Source organism: Narcine bancroftii, chromosome 13 (assembly GCF_036971445.1).
Source record: "Narcine bancroftii isolate sNarBan1 chromosome 13, sNarBan1.hap1, whole genome shotgun sequence".
In the NCBI taxonomy this organism is placed as follows: Eukaryota; Metazoa; Chordata; class Chondrichthyes; order Torpediniformes; family Narcinidae; genus Narcine; species Narcine bancroftii.
Genome location: NC_091481.1, coordinates 8,069,252 through 8,089,957, shown reverse-complemented (window position 1 = coordinate 8,089,957; position 20,706 = coordinate 8,069,252). Strand labels below are relative to the sequence as shown.

The 20,706-nt window shown below is 43.1% G+C and overlaps 1 protein-coding gene across 26 annotated transcripts in view; it reads left to right on the top strand.

Annotated features, from left to right (window-relative positions):
• LOC138748415 (uncharacterized) overlaps window positions 1-20,706 on the top strand; it is a 213,260-nt gene that overhangs the window by 51,265 nt on the left and 141,289 nt on the right. For 4 of the 26 annotated variants that reach the window (XR_011348021.1, XR_011348014.1, XM_069908570.1 and 1 more), the window contains exon 3: window positions 19,300-19,415. The exons of 20 other annotated variants lie outside the window; for them this stretch is intronic. Coding sequence is in view for 4 of the 6 variants with exons in the window: in XM_069908570.1 (XP_069764671.1) it covers window positions 19,300-19,415 (116 nt within the window). In the remaining 2 variants the exon portion in view is untranslated. Of the gene's footprint in view, window positions 1-1,696; window positions 1,763-19,299; window positions 19,416-20,706 lie in introns of those variants that run through there. 2 more of the 26 variants (XM_069908581.1, XM_069908587.1) reach the window with 2 other exon arrangements.

Genomic DNA, 20,706 nt, shown 5'->3' with positions numbered 1-20,706 from the left:
TGCTGCTACTCAGGGAAGATGCTTTCTCTCCCCTACCCCAATGTCAAGAACACACTCTTTCTCTTCTCTCTCCTTCCCCCCACCCTCCCCACTTTCCAGCACCGCCCCTTCAACCAAGGTTTACAGAAATCAATGCAAAGCCGCCTAAATTTGGTGCGAGGATGGCACCTGCCAACTCTGCCCATCAGATGGATTTCTTCCTCATAAAAAAAAAATGTCCTGCCACCTTTAGCACACCATGTATAGTGTGCAGAGCCAACATTTTAATGATCATTTTATGTTAGGGTTTCCATGTTTGTTTCTGTGTGTTGCTACGGGCACACTTAATTAGTGATGGTTTGTGTATACTGAAGCTGAATTGCTTGGGGAGTTCTAATTGAAGCCAGAGACTTCAAGATCTTGAATACATTTAGCATTTCATTGGATCCCAGATGGGCATATTGAGTGTAAAGAGTAACTTGAAGACCATATCTTTCTATAGTTTAATTTTACATTTGGGTGGGGGTGGAAAGACCCCCCAACACCCCCCCTTAACATTCTCCTCTGATGCACCTTCCTTCATGACTGTTTATCCCTCTGCCAAACTCCGCACGGATTTCCAAAGCTATCTCGACTCTTGCTCCTGTTTTTAATTATCCTTGGGATGATTTTTCTGAATTACGTGGTGGTTATTGTGTTCAGGGAGGCCCCTGTAAGTGCAATTCTTTGTCTCACCCTTCTGCACTCACCCCATATTCTATCAAGTTTTTTCCTTCTGGGTACTATTCAACTCTGTGTGGGGGGGTGGGGGGGGGGGTGGTGAACGGACATTGGAATTCTTCTCTGCCACTGCCCCAGATGGTGTACTCCAGGCATGTAACTTGAAATAAGATGGTTTTCTGCCCTTGTTGTTTGTTTTCTCTAACCCATTGCCTTTGATCTGTTGCCTAGTTTTTGTCTCTGTGGACACTATTTTCCATCATCGATTTTTGTTTTTGTTTAATGGTTTTAAACAACCTCTAATGTGTAGTGTCCAGAGCTGTTCATGAGACATTCAATTTTTGGCCAGTCCACTGTTCATGGACCCATCCCACCTCGCCTATCTAGGCCAACCTTTCTTTACCCTTGTACACATTTGCATTGGACCAGATACTTTTGCATCCAAGTTTCTCACGACTCTTTCATGCTCACCTTGTCCACCTTGCCATTTTCAGCAAATATGTGCATGTGAAGTTTGTTTTCCCCTGCCCCCCCCTCCTTTTTCTGCTCTATCTCCTGCATTTATCGGCTTAAATCTGCCATCAGTGCGTTGAATCCATCTCTCTCCTTGTGGTCAGCTGTAAGGTTGTAATGTGTGTTCAAGTTCAGTCAATTCTTGGAGAAAGAGAAGCAGTGACCTTCTGAGTAATTTTTGGCAGCACGGTTAGGGCAACACAATTCCAGCGCCAGAGACCCGGATTTGAATCCGGTGCTGTTTGTGAGGAGTTTCTACATTCTCTCCGGGTCTACAGAATTTCCTCCGTGCTCTGGGGAGGAAAGCCTATGGGGATTGCAGGTTAGTTGGTGTATTGGGACGGCATGGGTTTCAATTGCCAGAAAAGCCTGTTACTGTTTAAATTTAAAGTCCTGCGATTTAATAATTTTCCTCTGTAGTCTTGCCCATGTCAGAGGCACGGAGATGGACCATAACTTCTGGCTCTGCATCCTTGTCTCCCAGATTTCTTGGCGTGTTGAACCCAGCTCGAGCTGTGCAAAGAGGAACAGCTGACGTCTGGAGATGAACTCTGCTGTTTTTGCGGACACTGCTTGACCTGCTGAGTATTCACAGTTCAAGTTTTTGTTCACGGAGGCTGCCCTGCTTGGGAGGTGGATCAGACAAGGAATAATATAAATCTGATATTTCAGCCTAGCAAATTTTCCAGTGGAAATGTTTGCCATTTCCTGAGGAAGAGACAGAATTGTGGGCACGACATGTATGGATTTTTCCATCTTCACTTTGCTCCATCCTGAACTCGATCACAAGGTTAGGAAAAATGTCCAAATTTTCATAATCTTTATTTACATTGTGGAAATTGTGTACTAATGAGCAGGGGGGTGGAGGGAGGGGGAAAATTTTTCCAAGAAAATGCTGGTTTTGTGAGAAAAGTTTTTCAATCTTTATTGAGTTGTATCAAACATCTACAAGAGGAGAATTACATTACATACATATTTGTAAAACCACAGGAAAAAAAATTAATTTTTATTGCAAAATCCTCTTTTTAAAAGAAAGAAGGAGTGGGCTGTCCATTCTGAGACTAAAGTAGGGCTTCCTGGTTAAAATCAAAAATTTACCATAAGGAACAAGGAGAGAATCCAGAATAAAATTATAATTCTTAAAACTATATTGAAATATTAAATAAATGGTCACTAAACTTATTCAAATTTTAAAGATGCATCAAATCTCTGATTCCTAATTTTCTCCAAACTTAAACATGACACGACAGCAGAGAGACATTGAAGTAAAGTCAGTGGGTTCAGATCCTTCCATTCCTATAATGTGGCTTTTCTAGCCAGTAATGTTGAAAAGGTATTATTTGCTGTGTGGTAACCGGCCTACGCCCAGTCTCCACTGGTATGATTCCAAAAATTGCTGTTAATATTGGTTGTAATTCTAATCCGAGAACTTTTGTTAGGGTTTCAGAAATTATCTAGCTTTGAACATGGCCAGAACATATGAATTAAAGTGGCTACCTCAAATTTGTACCTATCACAAGTAGGGTTTGCATTGGGGGAAAAAATACAGGCCAACTTTATACATGAGCCTGAGGTATCACCTTCAACTGAATCAAGGAACAACAGATGCAAATTGATGAAGTATTTACTAGTTGAAAAATACGATCCTGAAGCAATTTTTGGAATCCCAATTCCCAAATGCCTTTAATTTTATTCTTGGAAATCAGTCACAAGTTAAGATAACTGATTATATATTGTAGCTATTTCCTCTTTTTGAAGAGGATATGCCTGAGAAAGGGAGTCTTTCATATTAGATGGGTAAGCAGAAGGATAGTTTGAAAGTAAAATATGCAGAAAGAACCTAATTTGCAAATACCAAAAAAAAATGTTCTTTGCTTAAGTCAGATTTGTCTGCTGACTGATTGAAGGACATTAATCAGTCTCATGCAGATAGGTCTGAAAAGGTTATTACTCCTTTAGTTTTTCCACATTGAAAAAGCCTGATCAATCAATTATGCTTTAAAAAAAGAAATTAAGATGTATTTTACTAGATAATTTTTTAAGCTTAATAATTTTGTTTTGTAAAAATGGAACCAAATCCTTGTCGTCTGCTTAAGAACTGGGTTAAGATCTTTAATTTTTGATGGCACAAAGGGTAGAGGAGCTCCCAGCAATGAGGCCGACAAGTACCCCCCCCCCCAAAAAAAAACTGTATTCCTCTCCAAATTACCCATAAAGGACATTCATGTACATCTGAATAATTCCCAAAGGTAATATATTGGATATTAATAGCCCAATAATAAAATCTAAAATTGGAGAGAGCCATTGAGAAGTTGTCTTGTATCTTTTTTTGTTTCATGAGAATGAGCCAGATTACAATTAGTGATTTCTTTGACAGAAATGAGCGAGATGGAAATGGTTTGTTTTTTGTCTTTGCACTGAATGAGTTGGCTCAAGGCCAAGAATAACTTGCTGTTTTTAAAATCTGTAACTTGAGCATCAGATAAATGATCTGTTTTTCTAGTGTTTTGAGATGGACAAGAAAATAAATCCAGTGAGCCTACTCAATCCACACCACAGGAGTATCAGAAAGCTGTGATCTGGTTTCTTCCGGCCTTAGTGTTGAATGACCTGTTGCATGTCCTGAGCATGAATCACCTTCTGGAAGTCCCCTTTCTTTTAATCTCCACCTACAAGTAATACTTTGCTCCTGTTAAGGAAACCCTTGCTGCTGCTGTTTCAGTTTGTCTTTGGTTTGATTTGGCTCTCCACTCCCCTTCATCTGAGTGAGGGTCTCGTGCACCTCTACCTCGTAATGGATCTTTTTATTGGCAGTGTGATGAGGGATTCCAGTTCGAAGGGTCCAAGAAGCAACAAGTCTGAACGCTATTCTGTCATAGCAAAGATCTTTATTTACCTATGGGGAGAAGTTGCCTCAGGGATCATGCGCACAGTCAGGCAAGATGCTCTCAGTATCTTAGCATCAGGCACAGCTAACAATGGAGGACAGTGAAAAGACGCAACAAACAAATAGTCACCTCTGATTTGTTAGGAGATGTACTGATGGTGATCATCACAAAACAGGTATGTACCTCCATTAAGCCCCCAACCCTTTACCAGCACACACCTTGCAAATGACACTCCAGCATCGCCCTCTACTTACAACCTGGACTGGAGCTTGAGTTCAATCCAGGGGCAAAGATATGGTGGGCTTTCTACTGCAGTGGGGTCGGGGTCGGGTGGGGGGGGGCACCTTGGGTATGCCCAAATGAGGCAAGGGATTCAAAGGAGCTAATTGTAAGCTGTGTTTTCACCTGTGGGTGGGTTTGACATTGATTGGCAGGTGTGGTGACCTCTGGCTGGGTTCCTGCTAGAAGGATCATGTGACCCTCTGTCCGACAGAACAGCGCAGTGGGTTTGGTTGGTGAACAGTTGCGGCAACATTAGCGATCTGCCTTTCAGATCTGCGTCACTGGGAAGGCCACTCAGGAGGGTCTGAGAACTTTATAAATTTCAAAGGATTTGGAGATGCAGCAAAATAACAGACCCTTTCAGCCAACAAACCTGTGCTGCCCCATTGTGCCCATGTGACCAATTAACTTACTAACCCCATGCATCTTTGGAATCTGGGAGTAAACCCACGCAGTCACAAGAAAAACGTACAAACTCCTTACGGAGCGTGGTGAGTTCAAACCCAGGTTGATGATGCTCCAATAGCCTTGGCTAGCCATGATCTTCACAATCATTGGAAAGTGAAGGAACAACTGTTTCTGCTAAAGTTAAGGGCACTGAAATTTCCCCAAGAAGGGGGAAGAGCCTGCCATTATTAAGGCCTCATTAATTGTGCCATTTGCGTCGACAAATCATGCAAATCCCAGAAGGATCAAAGGGGGAAAAAAATTATTGGCTTGAAATACCTCAAGACAACTGAACTTCTAACAGACATCAGTGGCTTTTGGTAGCAATGGGCTAGATCTCAGATCATGTGGTAGATGGCTCGTTACAACAAGGACTGGAAACAACAGAGGTGGAGGGGGGGAAATGGAACATTGAAGGTTGACGTTCTTTCATCCGCAGTGGAATAAGCCTTGCATTGAAAGGAAGGGGAGGAGATGGACAGGACACAAGCCAACCCATACTTACACCCAGCAGGTAGTGGATGAATAAAGCACAAATTGTAATGTTGCGGCAAGTCAGAGTGTAGTGTTGCGGAGAGAAAGTGCAGAGAAGAGTACAGTTAAAGCGTGGGAACTATGGCATCTTATACCCAGTCTTAAATGGCCCATTCAGTCCGTTATCACTGGTTTCGACCTCAGCCAGGGAGAGATCTCCACGTCGAGCTTGCAGTGTCTCCTGAAAGAGTTTTCGAAGGATCAGCCACAAAACTCCTTTCTCTGGAGAACGTGGACCTCGTCTTTCTCACACTTGCCTTGTACAGTAAAACTCCTGCTATCTGAAATTGGAGCAAATGGTTAAAAAAAATCACGGAAAGTAAATGGGTAAAAAATGCAGGTTTAAAATTGAGGCCCTCACTGTTAGTTCACCAATCCATGCAATCTTAAGCAAATGAAAAATCTATCCGGCATGCACTAATCCCCTTAGGTGTTGGATACTGGGTTTTTTTTTAAACCATATAGCAATCACATCCTTAAATGCTTGCTCAGTGGGAAGGGAGAGATATGATTGTAATTTTTGAGTTTGTAGTGAAAACACTGAGCCAAAGTAGGACTCACCATGTAGTCAGCACCTTGTCACTATTGTTTCTGTAGTGGGGTTTTAAAGTTTGGGCTAGATCTCAGATCATGTGGCAGATGCACAGACAGAAGCTCATTGACAGTGTTTCGACCCTTTCCTAGTTTTGACTGGGGTGGCTGAATGTCTGCACATAATTGGCCTTCACTAACAGCCAGAATCACCAGGGACCTGCCTATGACTTGTTTGCTGCCAAGTTCCCAAGTGGTTTAGGTTGGGCAACCACCTCCTGTGCAGCTTGGAAAGGTAGAGTGGGAAGGCGCCTGCCTGCAGCTGCGAGGTGCTGGAGGTTGGATGGGAGGTGAGGGAAGAGTTTGCCGATGAAGATCTTGAGTGATATTGGGAGTGGGAATTAAAATACTTGAAGGAAGAAACTTTGATTTATTAGAAGCCCTTCTACCAAGGGTAAGATTGGATCGTCAGACTATTTTATGCATTGTTGTTGTTGGAATCCAGGAGCGAAAGCTAATTTCTGAGGTGAATTCAGTATGGATTCAACATTCAGCCTTTGTTCATTACCAGCAGATGGCATAGTTACATTCCATTTGGGTTATGACGTGCCCAGCTTATTCCTGCATTGGATGGATATCGAGAGGACACCGACATTTCAGCTCCCTTTCCTCATGGGTTGCAATTACTCAAATCCCAAGAAGCGCTCAGCCTGTGAGGATGAGTTGCCTTCCTCCGTCCCGTTGCTGGATTGGAACTGGTCATCTCCGCTTGCAAAGCAGCAAGTTCAGGCCTGAGTCTCCTCTCTAATTTCAGCACTGTTCATCGAGTGTCACTTAATGTGTCCTGTTCAATCTAGGCAAGGAAGAGTTTGGGTCACCGTTGATGAGATCAATGCTGCTTCAATTAAGCATTTCATTCCACCTGTGAATAGTAATTCTGCCTGATCCCTTGGGATTTACTTCCATTTTATGCTTTAAACTTTCCAATTGATGAGTGGAAATTTGAGAAAAGTGGATTTTATTTGTTCCTCCGTGGTGTTTTGATTTTGGGAACCGAAGTGACTGTCAGAACAGTTTCTAAATTTTAAATTTAAATTTAGACATACAGCCCAGTAACAGGCTCTTGATCCCGTGCTGCCCGTATATTTTGAAGGGTGGGAGGAAACCGGAGTGCCCAGAGGAAACTCCTCTCAGACAGCGCCGGATTTGATCCTGGGTCACTAGCCCTGATGCCCCGGTTTTATTTTCCCCACTTTAAAAACTTTTCACCGTTAGTTTATATCCTGATTGCAGGTCGAATCCTGGTTCGCGTCCTTGCTCTCTATCACTTAATGCGTCCTGTTCAGTCTGTGTGAGACATGGCAGGTTGCTGCCCCGCGACAGGCTGCTGGTTTCGCTATGCCAGAAAATGCATGCTGGTCAGCCGTGAACCCAAGTTGCAGCCGCCAAACTAATTTCGAAGATGCTCAGGGTGGAATGAAGTTGGGTAAGTCACGGCTGGCTTGTGCATGGTAGCCAAGGTGCAGGGTGATCTGTCCTGAACTGCAGGAATGCTTTCATGGTGGTTGTGAGGGAACCGGTGGCAAATTTTGTTGGCTGTCCATCATGCCTGGGCCCTTGTGTAATTGTATCCTGTGAGGCAGCCAAGAAGCAGGAACTTGGTAACCAGAGGAGCGGGTGTTGGATGTTATTCGGGGAAGTATTCAAAGTGAGTCGTGCTCAAGCACTGGCAGCTTAGTGTGATTCCGGTGGCCCACCCAGAATCGGGTTGTTTTCATTTGGAACAGTCTCAAGCGGGTTGAAAGCAGTGCAGTTCATTTGGAAAATTGCTGGGGCCTCGGCTAACGATCTGAGCATTGTTGGGATCCAGCAATATAGCGTCTGCTAGAGCATTAGATTCTATGTCTTGGTCATGCAGTAATTGGGAGCAATCTAATGACCCACAGTGAATCTCTCTCTTGTAATGAATTGAGAAAAAGACATTAGTTCAATACGTTGAGAGTATTATTGTATATACAAATACAGTAAAAACCTTTGGAATTCAACCAACCAGCAGCCTTGAGCGACCAACAAGATAAATCCTGGAAAATTAAAACAAAATTAAAATAAATCACAATAAAATAATAGGTAAAAAATATGCGTTTAAAAATGTAAGAGTAAATATTCTCTGAAGTAACACAAACCTTTGAAGATGGGACCAAATATTCATCCAGTGCTTTGCTCGTAGCAGCTGTTTGAATCTTTGGCTTGGCTTCGCGGACGAAGATTTATGGAGGGGGTAAAAGTCCACGTCAGCTGCAGGCTCGTTTGTGGCTGACAAGTCCGATGCGGGACAGGCAGACACGGTTGCAGCGGCTGCAGGGGAAAATTGGTTGGTTGGGGTTGGGTGTTGGGTTTTTCCTCCTTTGCCTTTTGTCAGTGAGGTGAGGTCACTGACAGCTGTTTGAATAAAGTTGTGTGAAACAGCAATGGTGCTGCCCAGGATGAAGAGCTGGTTGATGCCACTCGCTGTTGAAGTGACTCTCTTAAAGTGTCTCCTTATCCCCGCTTAGTAAGAGTTGCCCCGGTCAGAGTCTTCATCTGTAAACTTTGGAGGGTGGGGTTAATTATCTCTATTATGCATCTTTCTGGCAGCACTGTGGAGGGGGAGGAACCTGCAGATGCAGCGACGGTTAAATGTTTTCAAAGAATGTGAGTGTAAATAATGCTTTAATGGTTATATATGCATACAAGTGGACTGAATAAAGTTTATGTACAGTATACTATTATTTTTAAAACTTATTAATGCAGATGTATTAGTTAGGCATTGTAAGTGTAAGTCTTGAGTAATCGGAAAATGCGCTTACTCAGCATCCACCAATCCTAATGGGGGCTGGATACCAGGGGCTTTACTGTACATTGGTGAGAAACTCTGAAGTTCTTACTGAAGCCACATGGATATATTAGTAAACCAGTAAAATACCAACAAATTAGTAGAGTCAAGTTTAGTTTTTCATCATCTGATTGCACAGGTGTAACAGTGTTCTCCGGTCCTCGGTGAAAAACACGCAGACACACAACCAGACATCACACACATACAGACAAAGAATGCAAATTCAGGACAAGTATTTCATCTATACAAATAAATAAATATTGTTTTGACCATGTGAGAGTGTCAGATGGTTAGTGTGAGTAACTTCGGTTGTTCAGCATTCTCGCTGCCCATGGGAAGTGCTGGGCTGGCACTGATATTCTTATATCTCTTTCCCCATGGGAACAGTTGATAGATACTGTATGCAGGATGGAAGGGATTTTGTGCACCCTCTTCAGACAATGATTCCGGTAGATCCTGTCAATTGGGGTGGATGGAGAGACTCCAGTGATGATCTCTGCCATTCTTATGGTCCTGTGGATTGACCTCTGATGCATTTCTCTCCACTCTGTGAGGCAGCTGGCTCAATGGAGCTCTGTGGAAGGTTGACGTAATGGTAGCTAGTAGTCTTGCCTGCTTCATTCTCAGGAAGTGCGATCGCTGTTGCGCCTTGCAGACAAGTGAAGAGATGTTGAATGTCCACTATAGGTCACTAGTTAAGTGAAGGAACTTGGTGCTCCCCACTCACTCTACTACACCGTTGTTGATGTGCAGTGGAGGGTGGTCACTCCAGGTCCTCCTGAAATCCACAACCATCTCCTTCATCCTGTCCACTTTGAAACTCGGGTTGTTACACTCTCACCATTTCACGAGGGTTTCCACCTCTTAGTAGTGCAATTCATCATTGCTTATGAGGCCAACTACTGTTGTGTCATCTGTGAAATTGATGATACAGTTGGAGATGCAGTTGTGGGTCAGTACAGTGTGAACAAGAGTGGGCTGAGCACATCGCCCTGAGATGCGCCAGTGTGCAGAGTGGTGGTGCTTGACGTTCTGCTACTGACCAGGACGCACTGTGGTCTTTCCATTAGGAAGTCCAGGATTCAGATACAGAGAGGGCTGTTGACTCCCAGTGAGGTCAGCTTCTCCGCCAGCCTCTGGGGAATGATCATAATAAATGACGAGCATTAAAAGTCGATGAACAACAGCCTGGCATTTGGGGCGTCGTTCTCCAGGTGGGTCAGGACGAAGTGAAGGGACAAGGCTACAGCTTCGTCTGCGGAATGGTTTCTTCAAAATCAAAATGGATCCAGCATCTCTGGGAGGTGTGCTTTGCTGCATTCTGCCACCAGTCGCTCGAAGCATTTCATAATGGTGGAGGATAATGCCACAGTGCAATAGCTATTGAGGCCTGTTACTTGTCACCCTCTTGGGTACAGGGATGATGGTGGCTGTCTTGAACCCCGTGGGAACAGTGGACTGCTGCAATGAGGTGTTGAATATGCCCGTGAAGACCTCCGTCAATTGGTCTGTGTCGTCCTTCAGTGCCCGAAAAAATGACCAGACAGAGAAAAATAAGACACTCGGTTGTAGTTGGTGCAAGCAAGTGGTGTTTTCAATGTGTAGACAGAGAATTTGATGGTTCTGGGGTGGTTGGGGAATTAGGAGAGGTTAAAGAGCCTGATGACTGTTGGGGGAAGAAACAGTTCTTGAACCTGGAGGTGCTTAACTTTAGGCTTCTCTACCTACTGCCTGAAGGCGGCAGCAAGAAGAGATTGTGGCCAGGGTGATGGAGATGATCATGATGTTGACAGCCTCCTTGAGGCAGTGCCTCACGTTGATGTCTTCAGTGGACAGGAAGTTCGTGCCTGTGATGGACAAATTTGCCACTTTGTGAAGCCTCCTTGATCTTGGGCGCCTGAGTTTCCAGATGAGGTGGTGATGCATTTAATGTGACTCGGATTGGTGATCTAAGCACAATCGGTAACTGGCATAGAATGCAGTCAATTTGTGGATGGCCATCTTTGCATTGAATTTTGTCTCGTATTAGTGCTCACAGCAGTTCCGTGTCCTGTCATATGGCCGAAAACATTGGCATATAAATCTCCATAGTTTGAACCTTCAATCCATCTGCTTGGAAGAGAAGCAACATTTTGCCACAGGAAGTTTGGATTATTCTTGGATATGATGCTTTTCTGCTTCCTGTAGGCATTTGCATGTTCTGGGGATAGTCCAAGGCTGCAGCCCCAGCTCATTACTTCGAAGTAGGTCCAAATGCTTGCTTTCCACTCCCATTTTCAGCTTGATTGCTCAAACAAAAGTGGAAGAGATTTGAAACGAGTCCGCAATCACGCTGTGCTCTCTGCGATCTCTGGCTCAGTTTTAAAATTGTGTTTGCCAGTGGTGTCACCAGGGTTTGTGCCACCCTTGCAGTAACTCACAGTGTCACCACTCCCCCACCCCCACCAATAGATCTCCTCCTGGACCAAACCATAGAGAATCCTTCATGTTTTTTGTACCAATGTTACTCATGAATCGTAATTCCCGTTTATCACTGAATGTAATGGCCATAGTAGGGAGATTAACAACCAGCAAAATTAAAATTACACCTTTAATTGCCGTATCATATGCACAGCCTGAACGTATTTACAAATACTACTTACCACAATATAGCTAAACCTCCAGAAAAATTTACAAAAACAGTGACTATAAAAATGTCAGCAGCAACAAAAACAACAGTGGGTGCTGATACCACATACAGATGGAACCATGTGATTCAAAGCATTATTGTCATTGGGTAATAATGACAGCTCTGACTGCAGCGCATTAGAAGTTTCAAAAAGTAAATGAGCAGATTTTTATCTATTGATAAATTTAAGCTGGGCTTGCAAAAATGTTTTTGTTGGTATAAATAACTGCAGGCATATTATCAAAATAATAAATTTCTGCTGAAACATTGCACAGAAGTTTTACAGACAGCCATTTTGGTGTCACCCCCCCACCTCGGGATGCCACTGATGTTTGGACCCATGCATCGACTGGCCCCACCAAAACTCCAAGGATCCATCCACTGGGAAGAGCTCTTCAAATGGTGCTTGTTTTGCATTTACTCATTTTCTTATCAAAGTATTTAATGAAACCAATCATTATGCAAAACCTTTTATATATAAAAAAAATTGGAAGTGCGGACCCTTCAAAAGGAAGCCTTGTTTTTGCGGTGGTCATGGTGCCCATTCGTACGCTGCGATTTTATTTAGCAGATACTCTGCAAGGTGAGCTCTCCTCAGGTGGAATCTCTTCCTGTGACCGCGGGCCTGTCCCTTCACTCACCACCAGAGGGCTCCAAACAACACACCTCCCTTCTCTGGAACCTTGAACCTTGTTATTAAAATGTCCAAACCCAGAATTCAAGAGCACGCACCCAATCCTCTAAAACCGCTTCCTGGGGGCTGAGCTCTTGGCCCAATGTCCGCTGTTCTCTTTCCACGATCCACTAATATCTCTACCTCAAGGCCAATCTCTGTTGAATGACTAATTATAGCACGAGGTGCATTGCAAGTGCTGCAGGGCTTCACTCGTGAAGTCCTGTCTAATGTTGAGCCTCCCCCCTCGGGGAGTACAAGGAGGATATGGTGAATGTCCTGTGGCATTGCTCGCATGTACTTGCATTTCACCAGGAGTGCAGAACAGTAAGGGGGGAAGCAGATTTGAGGAATATTGGTCGCAGTTTGAAGAGGCTCGTTGCTTCCCAGTGAACAAAACAATATTTGAAGTGCTGAGGGAAGTTATTTGAATATGATAGACTTGGTGTATCCAGAAGCTTCAAACCGCCTCTCTTGTACGTTGACGATGAAATTAATTTGGGGGAGTTTGCCTCCTTGTTCTTTAACACATGGCCAACACTGCTCACTGAAGGCAGCCAGATGGCAGTCTCCTAATGGCAGCAATTTGCCTCGTGATCCTGCCACTGTTAAGCAGCTTGATCTTTTCCCCCTCCCGCTTTGGTGTCAGGGCAGCTCAGAGCTGTGTCTGCCTCGCCATCTGCTCTCCGCGTTGCCACAGCGGTAGACCTGTAAGGGGCTGGCAGTGATGGCGACTGCTGTCGATTGTAGAATCTTGACACTCCTCTCTCTCTCTCTCTCTCTCTCTCTCTCTCTCTCTCTTCCCCCCCCCCCACCCCACCATCCCCAGTGCAGTGGGTAATGTTCGCTTTGTCCTCTTGAAAGTGCAGATCAAACAAGCTCAACAAATTTTTTTTAAACAAGTGCCTGATGAAAGTTGTGCAAATTGTTGCAGCTGGAATGCAAAGGTGTTAAGAGCTTTCTTGTGGCTGCAAATGTTTGCTCTGTTCCCCTCTGCTTTCTGAGCTCTCTGGATTGTGCAGTTGCATGGAATTGTTTGTGACTGTCTCACCAGGATGGCCAACAAAGGTGTTAATTGGCCATGGCAGCAATATGTTCTTGCTGCTTGAGCCACTGATTAAAAGGCAAATGCTTTTTTGTACTTTCTCTCCTGAAGGCTGAAGAATACCACACTCTTCCCTTAACTTGATCACTTGGGAAAATTTTAACAGCTCTCTTCAGAGTTGACCAGGGATGGATGGATCCGAACCCTAGTGTGCCTCATAAGTGGTCTGCAGGCTGGCTATATTTTCCAATGGCGGAATGCCGTTTTGACCCACTGAGTCCATGTTAGTTGACTGATCTGTCCCATTCTCCCAGTAATTTCCCTGTCGCCTTTTTAAACTATTTTTATTGATTGGTAGATAAAACTATTCTCTACATATGAGTTGCACAACTTTTATATAATGCCATGCAGAATATGAATCAGAAGTGATTTATACATTTGTATACAATGCTCGAATAAAGTAGAAGTTCCCTTATGAAAGCGTCACCTCGTATTCTAATATTATGGCATATTCATTGTTGGTTATCTAATTGAACTATTCTCTTATAATGGGAAATAAAGAAAAAGGACACCCCCCCCCCCCATTCTAATCCTACCCCTCCCACCAAAGACAGTCACCAGCGAACAATATTAAAGAATTGAGTCTCGGCTCCCGGACATCAGACCAGATACCCCTAGAACCCCCCAATGTATTCAAATTATGATAATAGTCCATGAACAGGCCCCATATCTTGTCAAATTCAATCTCTTTAATGTTGTGTCTATTTTTCTCCAAACTCAAGCAAGACATAATGTCCTGGGCCCAACGCAGAGTCTGTGTTTCTTCTGTCTTTCCATTTCATCAAAATGGCTCGTCTGGCCATCAATGAAGTGAAAGCTGTTATTCTTTTTTTTGAATCAGGTACAAGGAAATATTTTCCTCTAGAGAATAACCAAACAAAGCATTAAAAGGGCATGGTTTCAATTTAATCCTGAGACTCTTTGATAACATTTGGAAGAATTGTTCCGAAAATTCTTTTCGATTTGGACATTCCCTAAAACGTATGAATCGAGAGGCCTCAAAGATTTTACATGTATCACATAGTGGATGAAAACGAAATAGTTTAACTTTAGACATATGTATTCTATGTACCACTTTAAATTGTATTAAACAATGTTGTGTTCAGAAAGAACTATTATTAATTAGATCGAGTGTGGTATCCCGGTCTTCATCTAGTCTTGATATATTCAAATCTCATTCCCATTCATTCTTGATTCTCCTCCCTGAACGTATTCTTAGATCCATCGTTATCATAAATAATCGGTATCAAAAAATAAATCGAGGATATTGGCTTCGGGAATTCGAGGAAAATTAGAACGTATAGACTGAGCAAAGTGCCTAATTTGTAGATACCTTTTAAAAGAAAATGCCTGTTCGGAAGTTTGAATTTAACTGTTAGTTGTTCAAATGAAGCAAAATTACCTGGAATGTACAGATCCCTAAAACTTTTTGGGCCGTCTTTTCTGCCCACATTCCCATTTCACCGATACTCGGGGCACTTTGCATATCATTCGGCCCAGATCTTTTGGGAAGTGGGAGAAGTTCACGCAGCCACAGGGCAAATAGTAGCAGTACTGGGATTGAACACTGGTTGCTGGTGCGGTGAGGTAGTGGCTCGAAACACTGTCCCACTGTGCGGAATTGCAACTTTTCTACTACTTCCTTCAATGGGAAAACTCGGCTCAAATTCGACTCTTTGCTCTGCTCTCTCTCCTGTTGTCTCTAATCCCATTGCTTTGTGGCTTCCATAACTTTTGCTTCTGGCAATAAAAGAAAATTTTACCCTTGACTTTTTGTCCTGTACGATTGAAACAGTTGGGAGGAAGAATGGGCTACCTGCTCCACTGTTCAATTGAACTGTGACATTAACTCCTTGATACCTTTGATCATTTATATAAAATTTATTTGTCTCTAACTTGTTTAAAGATGCTGCTTCCACCACTCTTTCCAGAAGAGTGTTCCAATGGCTTGGGACCCTCAGAAAGGATCAATCTTGCCACCTCCGTTTCATAAATGGGCAAAAAATTTTTTTTCTATACAGTAACTCCAGGTTCTAGACTCTTCCACAAAATAAAAGCGCATCCTTTCCACATCGCCTCTGCTGCATCCCCCTTGAGAGTTTGAGCCAGATCTGAAAACTGGTTACAGGCTCTGGCATGAGTTTTTTTTTTGTAAAAAAGGGTTTGCTGCTAAAGTTTTTAATTCCATGAGATAAAATTTCTGGCAGACATAATTTTGATTATGTCTTTTAATTTTATTTTGCAATAGACTTCTGTTTCCCCACCTCAAATGTGAAAATAATGCGATAAAATTATCAATTTCTTCCTCCATAATTTAATTAAGCCCTTGAAGCAATCTATGTAGCACATCTTCATTATTCCAAGTGCTCAGAAGTTGTACTTAATTTTTTTCTACCATTAACGATCTAGTTGATGAATTGATGTTGGGTCTTCTCCACATAGAAACATTCTGCAGTATCAACTGCCTTCAACATTTTGAAGACCTGTTATTTCAATCTGATTCATCATCTCTACATGAGAAAGACCCAACCTGTTCATTCTTTGCTCATTGTTGACCATCACTTGTGGTGGGAGGGGGGGGGGTGGGGTGGAAAGTAGAGGAAATTGCAAAATAACCATCTTGGTATGAGTAGGAAGTACTACATTTTGACTGGAATTGCTTGAACATCTGAATTTGTCTCCTTCTCCGTCTTGCATTTCATGAGTTATTCTTCTCTCCCCCCACCCCACAGTAAAGAATTGGCCCGGTTCCAATTGCAATGCAAGGGATAAATTGAGGTCCGTAAACAGCTCTATCATTGTGTGTGTTCTGACAATGGATTGGTCCAAGCAAAGTGAAGTTAGAGATCTATAGCTTATCCCAAGTCAGCATTTCATCCACATCTGTCCAAGTTGTGCCTATTCACGAAATTGTACTAAATATCTTTTGAATTGTTTCCACTTCCCATGGGAGATCCTTGGGTGTATCCATCGTCCTCTGGCTGACGAAGCTCCTCGAGTCCCTTTCCAAATCTTTCTTCTACATTGGTGGGGATGGAAGGCGATGGCTCATTACATTCTCCATGCCGCTCACGGTTTTGTAATCCTGTGAATTCCCCTCTCAGCCTCTCGTACTTCAGAGAGGGGAATCCCAACCTCTTCAGCTTCCAATAATTCCAAGAATCTTTTCTGCCCCCATTCCAGTTTAATAATGTTTCTCCTGCAGCTGGATGACCAAACAGAACTGATGTTTTAAATTTTAGACCTACAGCACGGTCACAGGCCCTTTCAGCTGCCTAATTACACCCAATTAAGCTACAGCCTTGGTATGTTTTGAAGGGTTGGAGCAAACCAAAGACCCCCCGCCCCCGGAGAAAACCCACGCAGACACGAGGAGAATATACAAACTCACTAACAGCGCGGGATTGAAATCCCGGTCCAGACTGCTGGCGCTGCAACAGTGCTGTGCTAATCTTGAATGTGCCGTGAATGTAACGTTGTCAAAAATCTTTTCACTTTTGTCTTATTCTTCCTCGTGGGTAAACCACCTGTTCTCATTCCCAGCCCAACATCATGAGTTGATCTACGCCGAGGTTCATGTCACAGGGTGCTGCTGTTAAATAGCTTCGGAAACCCTACATTTTCCCTCCTATTCTCTTTTAACTGCTCCCCCCCACATTAGCTCATCAATCTTGACCAAGCAGTTCTTTGTGCTATCTCTAAACGAAAGTGGAGCCTGCATTCTTTTGAACAGTGGATCTTTGTGAACGTGTGCATTGACTCATCCTTGATTTATACGTGTTCTGTTCCTCCTTCAGCCTAATTATATTTCCACAGGAAACCTTTGTCTTTTCAGGTGTCTCAGGGCAGCTCACTTGTGCAAAGTGGTTAATGCAAGGGGCCATGGTTTTAACTTTTTAGGTGAACATGAAAGCAGTGATGGAGAAATGAGAGAAACAATATCCTTGCTATATTTTGAACTTTGATCCATCCACGGCAGCAAAGTGTTGGTATGTGGGCGCAACTTCGTTCATTCGATCTCCCAGTTCAATTTTTGTCACTTGTTTAAGATTTTTTTTCTCTACAATTCAAGATTTTTTAATTGAAATGTAATGAAAAAGATGCAATATTACACAAATTTCCTTTAGTGGGCAAAGCTTTGCTGTCCCTTACAGTCAGAGAAAGAGAGTTCCTTCAGAGACGCTGAGTGTCCGTGGATTCGGTTCCAGCCTTCAGTCCAAACCGTCAGCTGCCCGAGCTCCAGGTCCAAACCTCTGACACGATCAGGAACCCTTCAGGAACCGAGGCCCCGCAAAAGCTCCTCCTGCCCCTGGCACCCTCTTTCAACTGATTCTGATGCCTGGCACCCCCTTCAGCCGTTCTCCCACAGCTTGGTGGGAGTCCTTTGATAGTAAGTCGCCTACACTTGTTCCTCGCCTTGAGTTGCCAAGAGCTCGGTGCCTATGCTTTTGCAAGAAAAGTGTCCCTCAAAGTTCTACTGAAACAGAAAAGATCCATTAGGGATTTGTCATAAAGAAGGCTTGCTCTTGCAGCGAATGGCAGGCATGATGCCAGTTTAAGAAATCTGGGGGCATTGATGGAAAAGGATTGAACATGAACTTTATGTGTTTTAGGTAAGATTGCTAAACTCCACCTGAGTTCAAACTTGACCTCTGGTCTCTGAGGTATTCCTCTTTCACATGTAAAAGGCTTGTCAGTTGCTGATATACCTGACCGCTGTACAGGTAAGTGGTATGAGTATGGGTTATGTGTGGATGAATGGGGAACGGAATTCCTTTGGAAAGTGGCAGAGGTTTGATGGGCTATATGGCCTTCTATAGTGTGAGCAAATACAATGAATGAAATGTGAAGGAAACTTGAAGATGCTGAGTGAACAAAGAGCAGCCGGAGGGCCTTGGTAGGCCGGGCAGTATCCATGAAGGGAAATGGTGAGTTGCTTCGATCTTGGCACATAGTCTCTAATGGGTACTGTCCCGAAACATTGACTATTTCTGTCTACGGATGCCACCTGTCTTGCTGAGTCCTTTCAGCTTCTCTTTAGTCACTGAATGGAATGTGACTTTTGTCAACAACACCACCCTAACCTACAATGTTAAATGTTGGTTTTCATCTCCCCACTATTTGCATTTAGGAAAATAAGCAGAACTTGTTCAGTTCCACTCCTTTCCTTAACATGGTCTTTTCTCTGATGTCTTAAAAGCTATATGACGCAGGCAAATTCAAATGCATCCCTGGAGGTTATTACTGCAAAGACAGAATACCATTTTAGGATGTGATGAAGTTACTATCTAAATAAAATAGTTTTTCTGCAGGCCCACGTGTTGAAGAGGTCTGCGAGAGGCAGTTATACTCTAATATCTGTTGAAATTAGAAATTGAGAATCAAAGTGGTCCTTGCCTTTCCCTCATCTGTTAACAAGCTGGTGGACAGACGTATTGCTTTGAATACAGCTGTTCCCTGACATACGACCGAGTTCTGTTCTGACCGATGGGTTGTATCTCAAAATGGACGCAAGTCAGAGCTACATTAGCATGGCAGGTAGAAGGTGTAAATCAAGTCATTTTCAATTCCAAATCGAGTGCCTTCCTCAACTTCTTGCCAGGTCTATCAGGAGGGGATGGGTTTTTCCTCTTGCTCACCATCTTCTTTGGCGAGCTTACTGAATGGCAACTGAGAAACGATCACTATTGGACGCACGCAGCCATTTTTTTTTCTGGTCATATGTACGCATAGGTCATAAGTCGGGGAGAAGCTTTCTTTTCCATTGAATTGGCATTTGAGCTTTGGTAGTTTTAACTCTTTAATGTTGTCACTGTACACGATCTCATATTCATCTGATCTGATGAGTTCACAAGGTATAAACATAAAAAGGCACCAATTGTATTAAGATTTGAATAGCATCAAACTGGTGTGAATTCTCTGCTGTGCGAGGGGCATGCTCCTTCCCCAAAGCCAGTGATTGGATTAAACTGGCTCTTTGCCTCATTTTGTTTAATTAAGCTTAATCTGTTTACATTGTAATCAGAAATTTAGGTTTTCTGAGTAAGTCATAATCGTGCTTCCACAACAAATTTCTGCTGTTCACAGTGTTGTTTGAGGATAATTATAACGTCGCCATGAAAGGATTGAGCCAACATCATTTTATAGTCGTTATCCAAGTGGATGGAAATTTTCCTCGGCTAACTGGAACACAATATACGAGGGTAATGTCAAAATTTTCCCTTTTAAAAAAAAATCTATTAACAATTGATTTTGCTTGAAATTGTGCCAGAACAGTTTTAAGATATTTCCCTAACATAAAACAAAATTGTATCTCAAATCTTGGAAATTCTCAACAGTCAGGCAGCACTTATGAAGAGGGGGCAGTTTAGATTTAGGGTCGGGGATTACTTTGTTCCAATTCGGTGAACAAGCTGAGGGTATGACATAGCAGTGGAAGCCAAGGGCACAAAGGAAATCCAATCTTAAAGAAGTGAACGAGATAAAAGATGAACAGCCACTCCTTTGAGGACAGGAGCAGTGCTTCAAGGTCACATTCTTGGAGAAGGGGCATTGTATTCAGGAGTAATTGAAAATAAAGCAGTATGGCTACTGGCAGTCTGAAATGAAGATGAAATCTGTGTGCAGTCCATGAAGAGAGAATATTTCAGATCTGCGGATGCTCAGTGTGGCCTTGTGGATGGGGACATTTTGTTTACCACTGCAATTGGGTTTGAGGTTGCGCAAAGAATAGGAGGACTTGCATAAGAAGGAATAGTCTGGTCCGAGAGAAGATGGGACATCTGGTGGGTAAGGAGAATGTATTGAATTAAACTTGGCAGCAAGGTTAGCGTAGCAGTTAGCGCAACGCTCTTGCAGCACCAGTGACCCGACTTCGAAACTGGCGCTGTCTGTAAAGAATTTGTACTTTCTCCCCTTGTCTGCATGGGTTTTCTCCAGGTGCTTCGGTTTTGTCCCACTGTTCAAAACAGGTGGGGGGTTGTAGGTTCATTGGGATATTTAAGCAGCACGAGCTTGTGGGTCGAAAGGGCCTTTTACTGTGCTGTATGACTGAATATGTATTTTTAAACTCTTTAATAAAAATTGAAACGACCAGCTTTTGCAGTTGATGTGAGAATTGTATGTATTGTGGAAAGCGAGTCATGATTGGAGTGCAGGGCAAGGGATTGGGCTGCACTGTGATTCTGCCTTTATGACACAAAGGGTGCAAGTGCAGTTTCGCGCTCGTGCCTTTTCCTGCACTTGGTTTTGGCATTTGGCTGCTTGGGACCCAGGGGATGCAGCAGGAACTCAGGAATTCGAGGTGGAAGTTTGAATTTCCAAAATGTTTCCAGAAGTCACGAGTTTGTGAAAATGTGATATGTATTTAAATTATACTTTTAGAGATATAGCATGGTAAACAACTTAACCTACAAACCCTGTATGTTCTTTTGCGGGTGGGAGGAAACCTAGACACAGAGAAAGATCAAACTCCTTACAGACAGTGCTGGATTG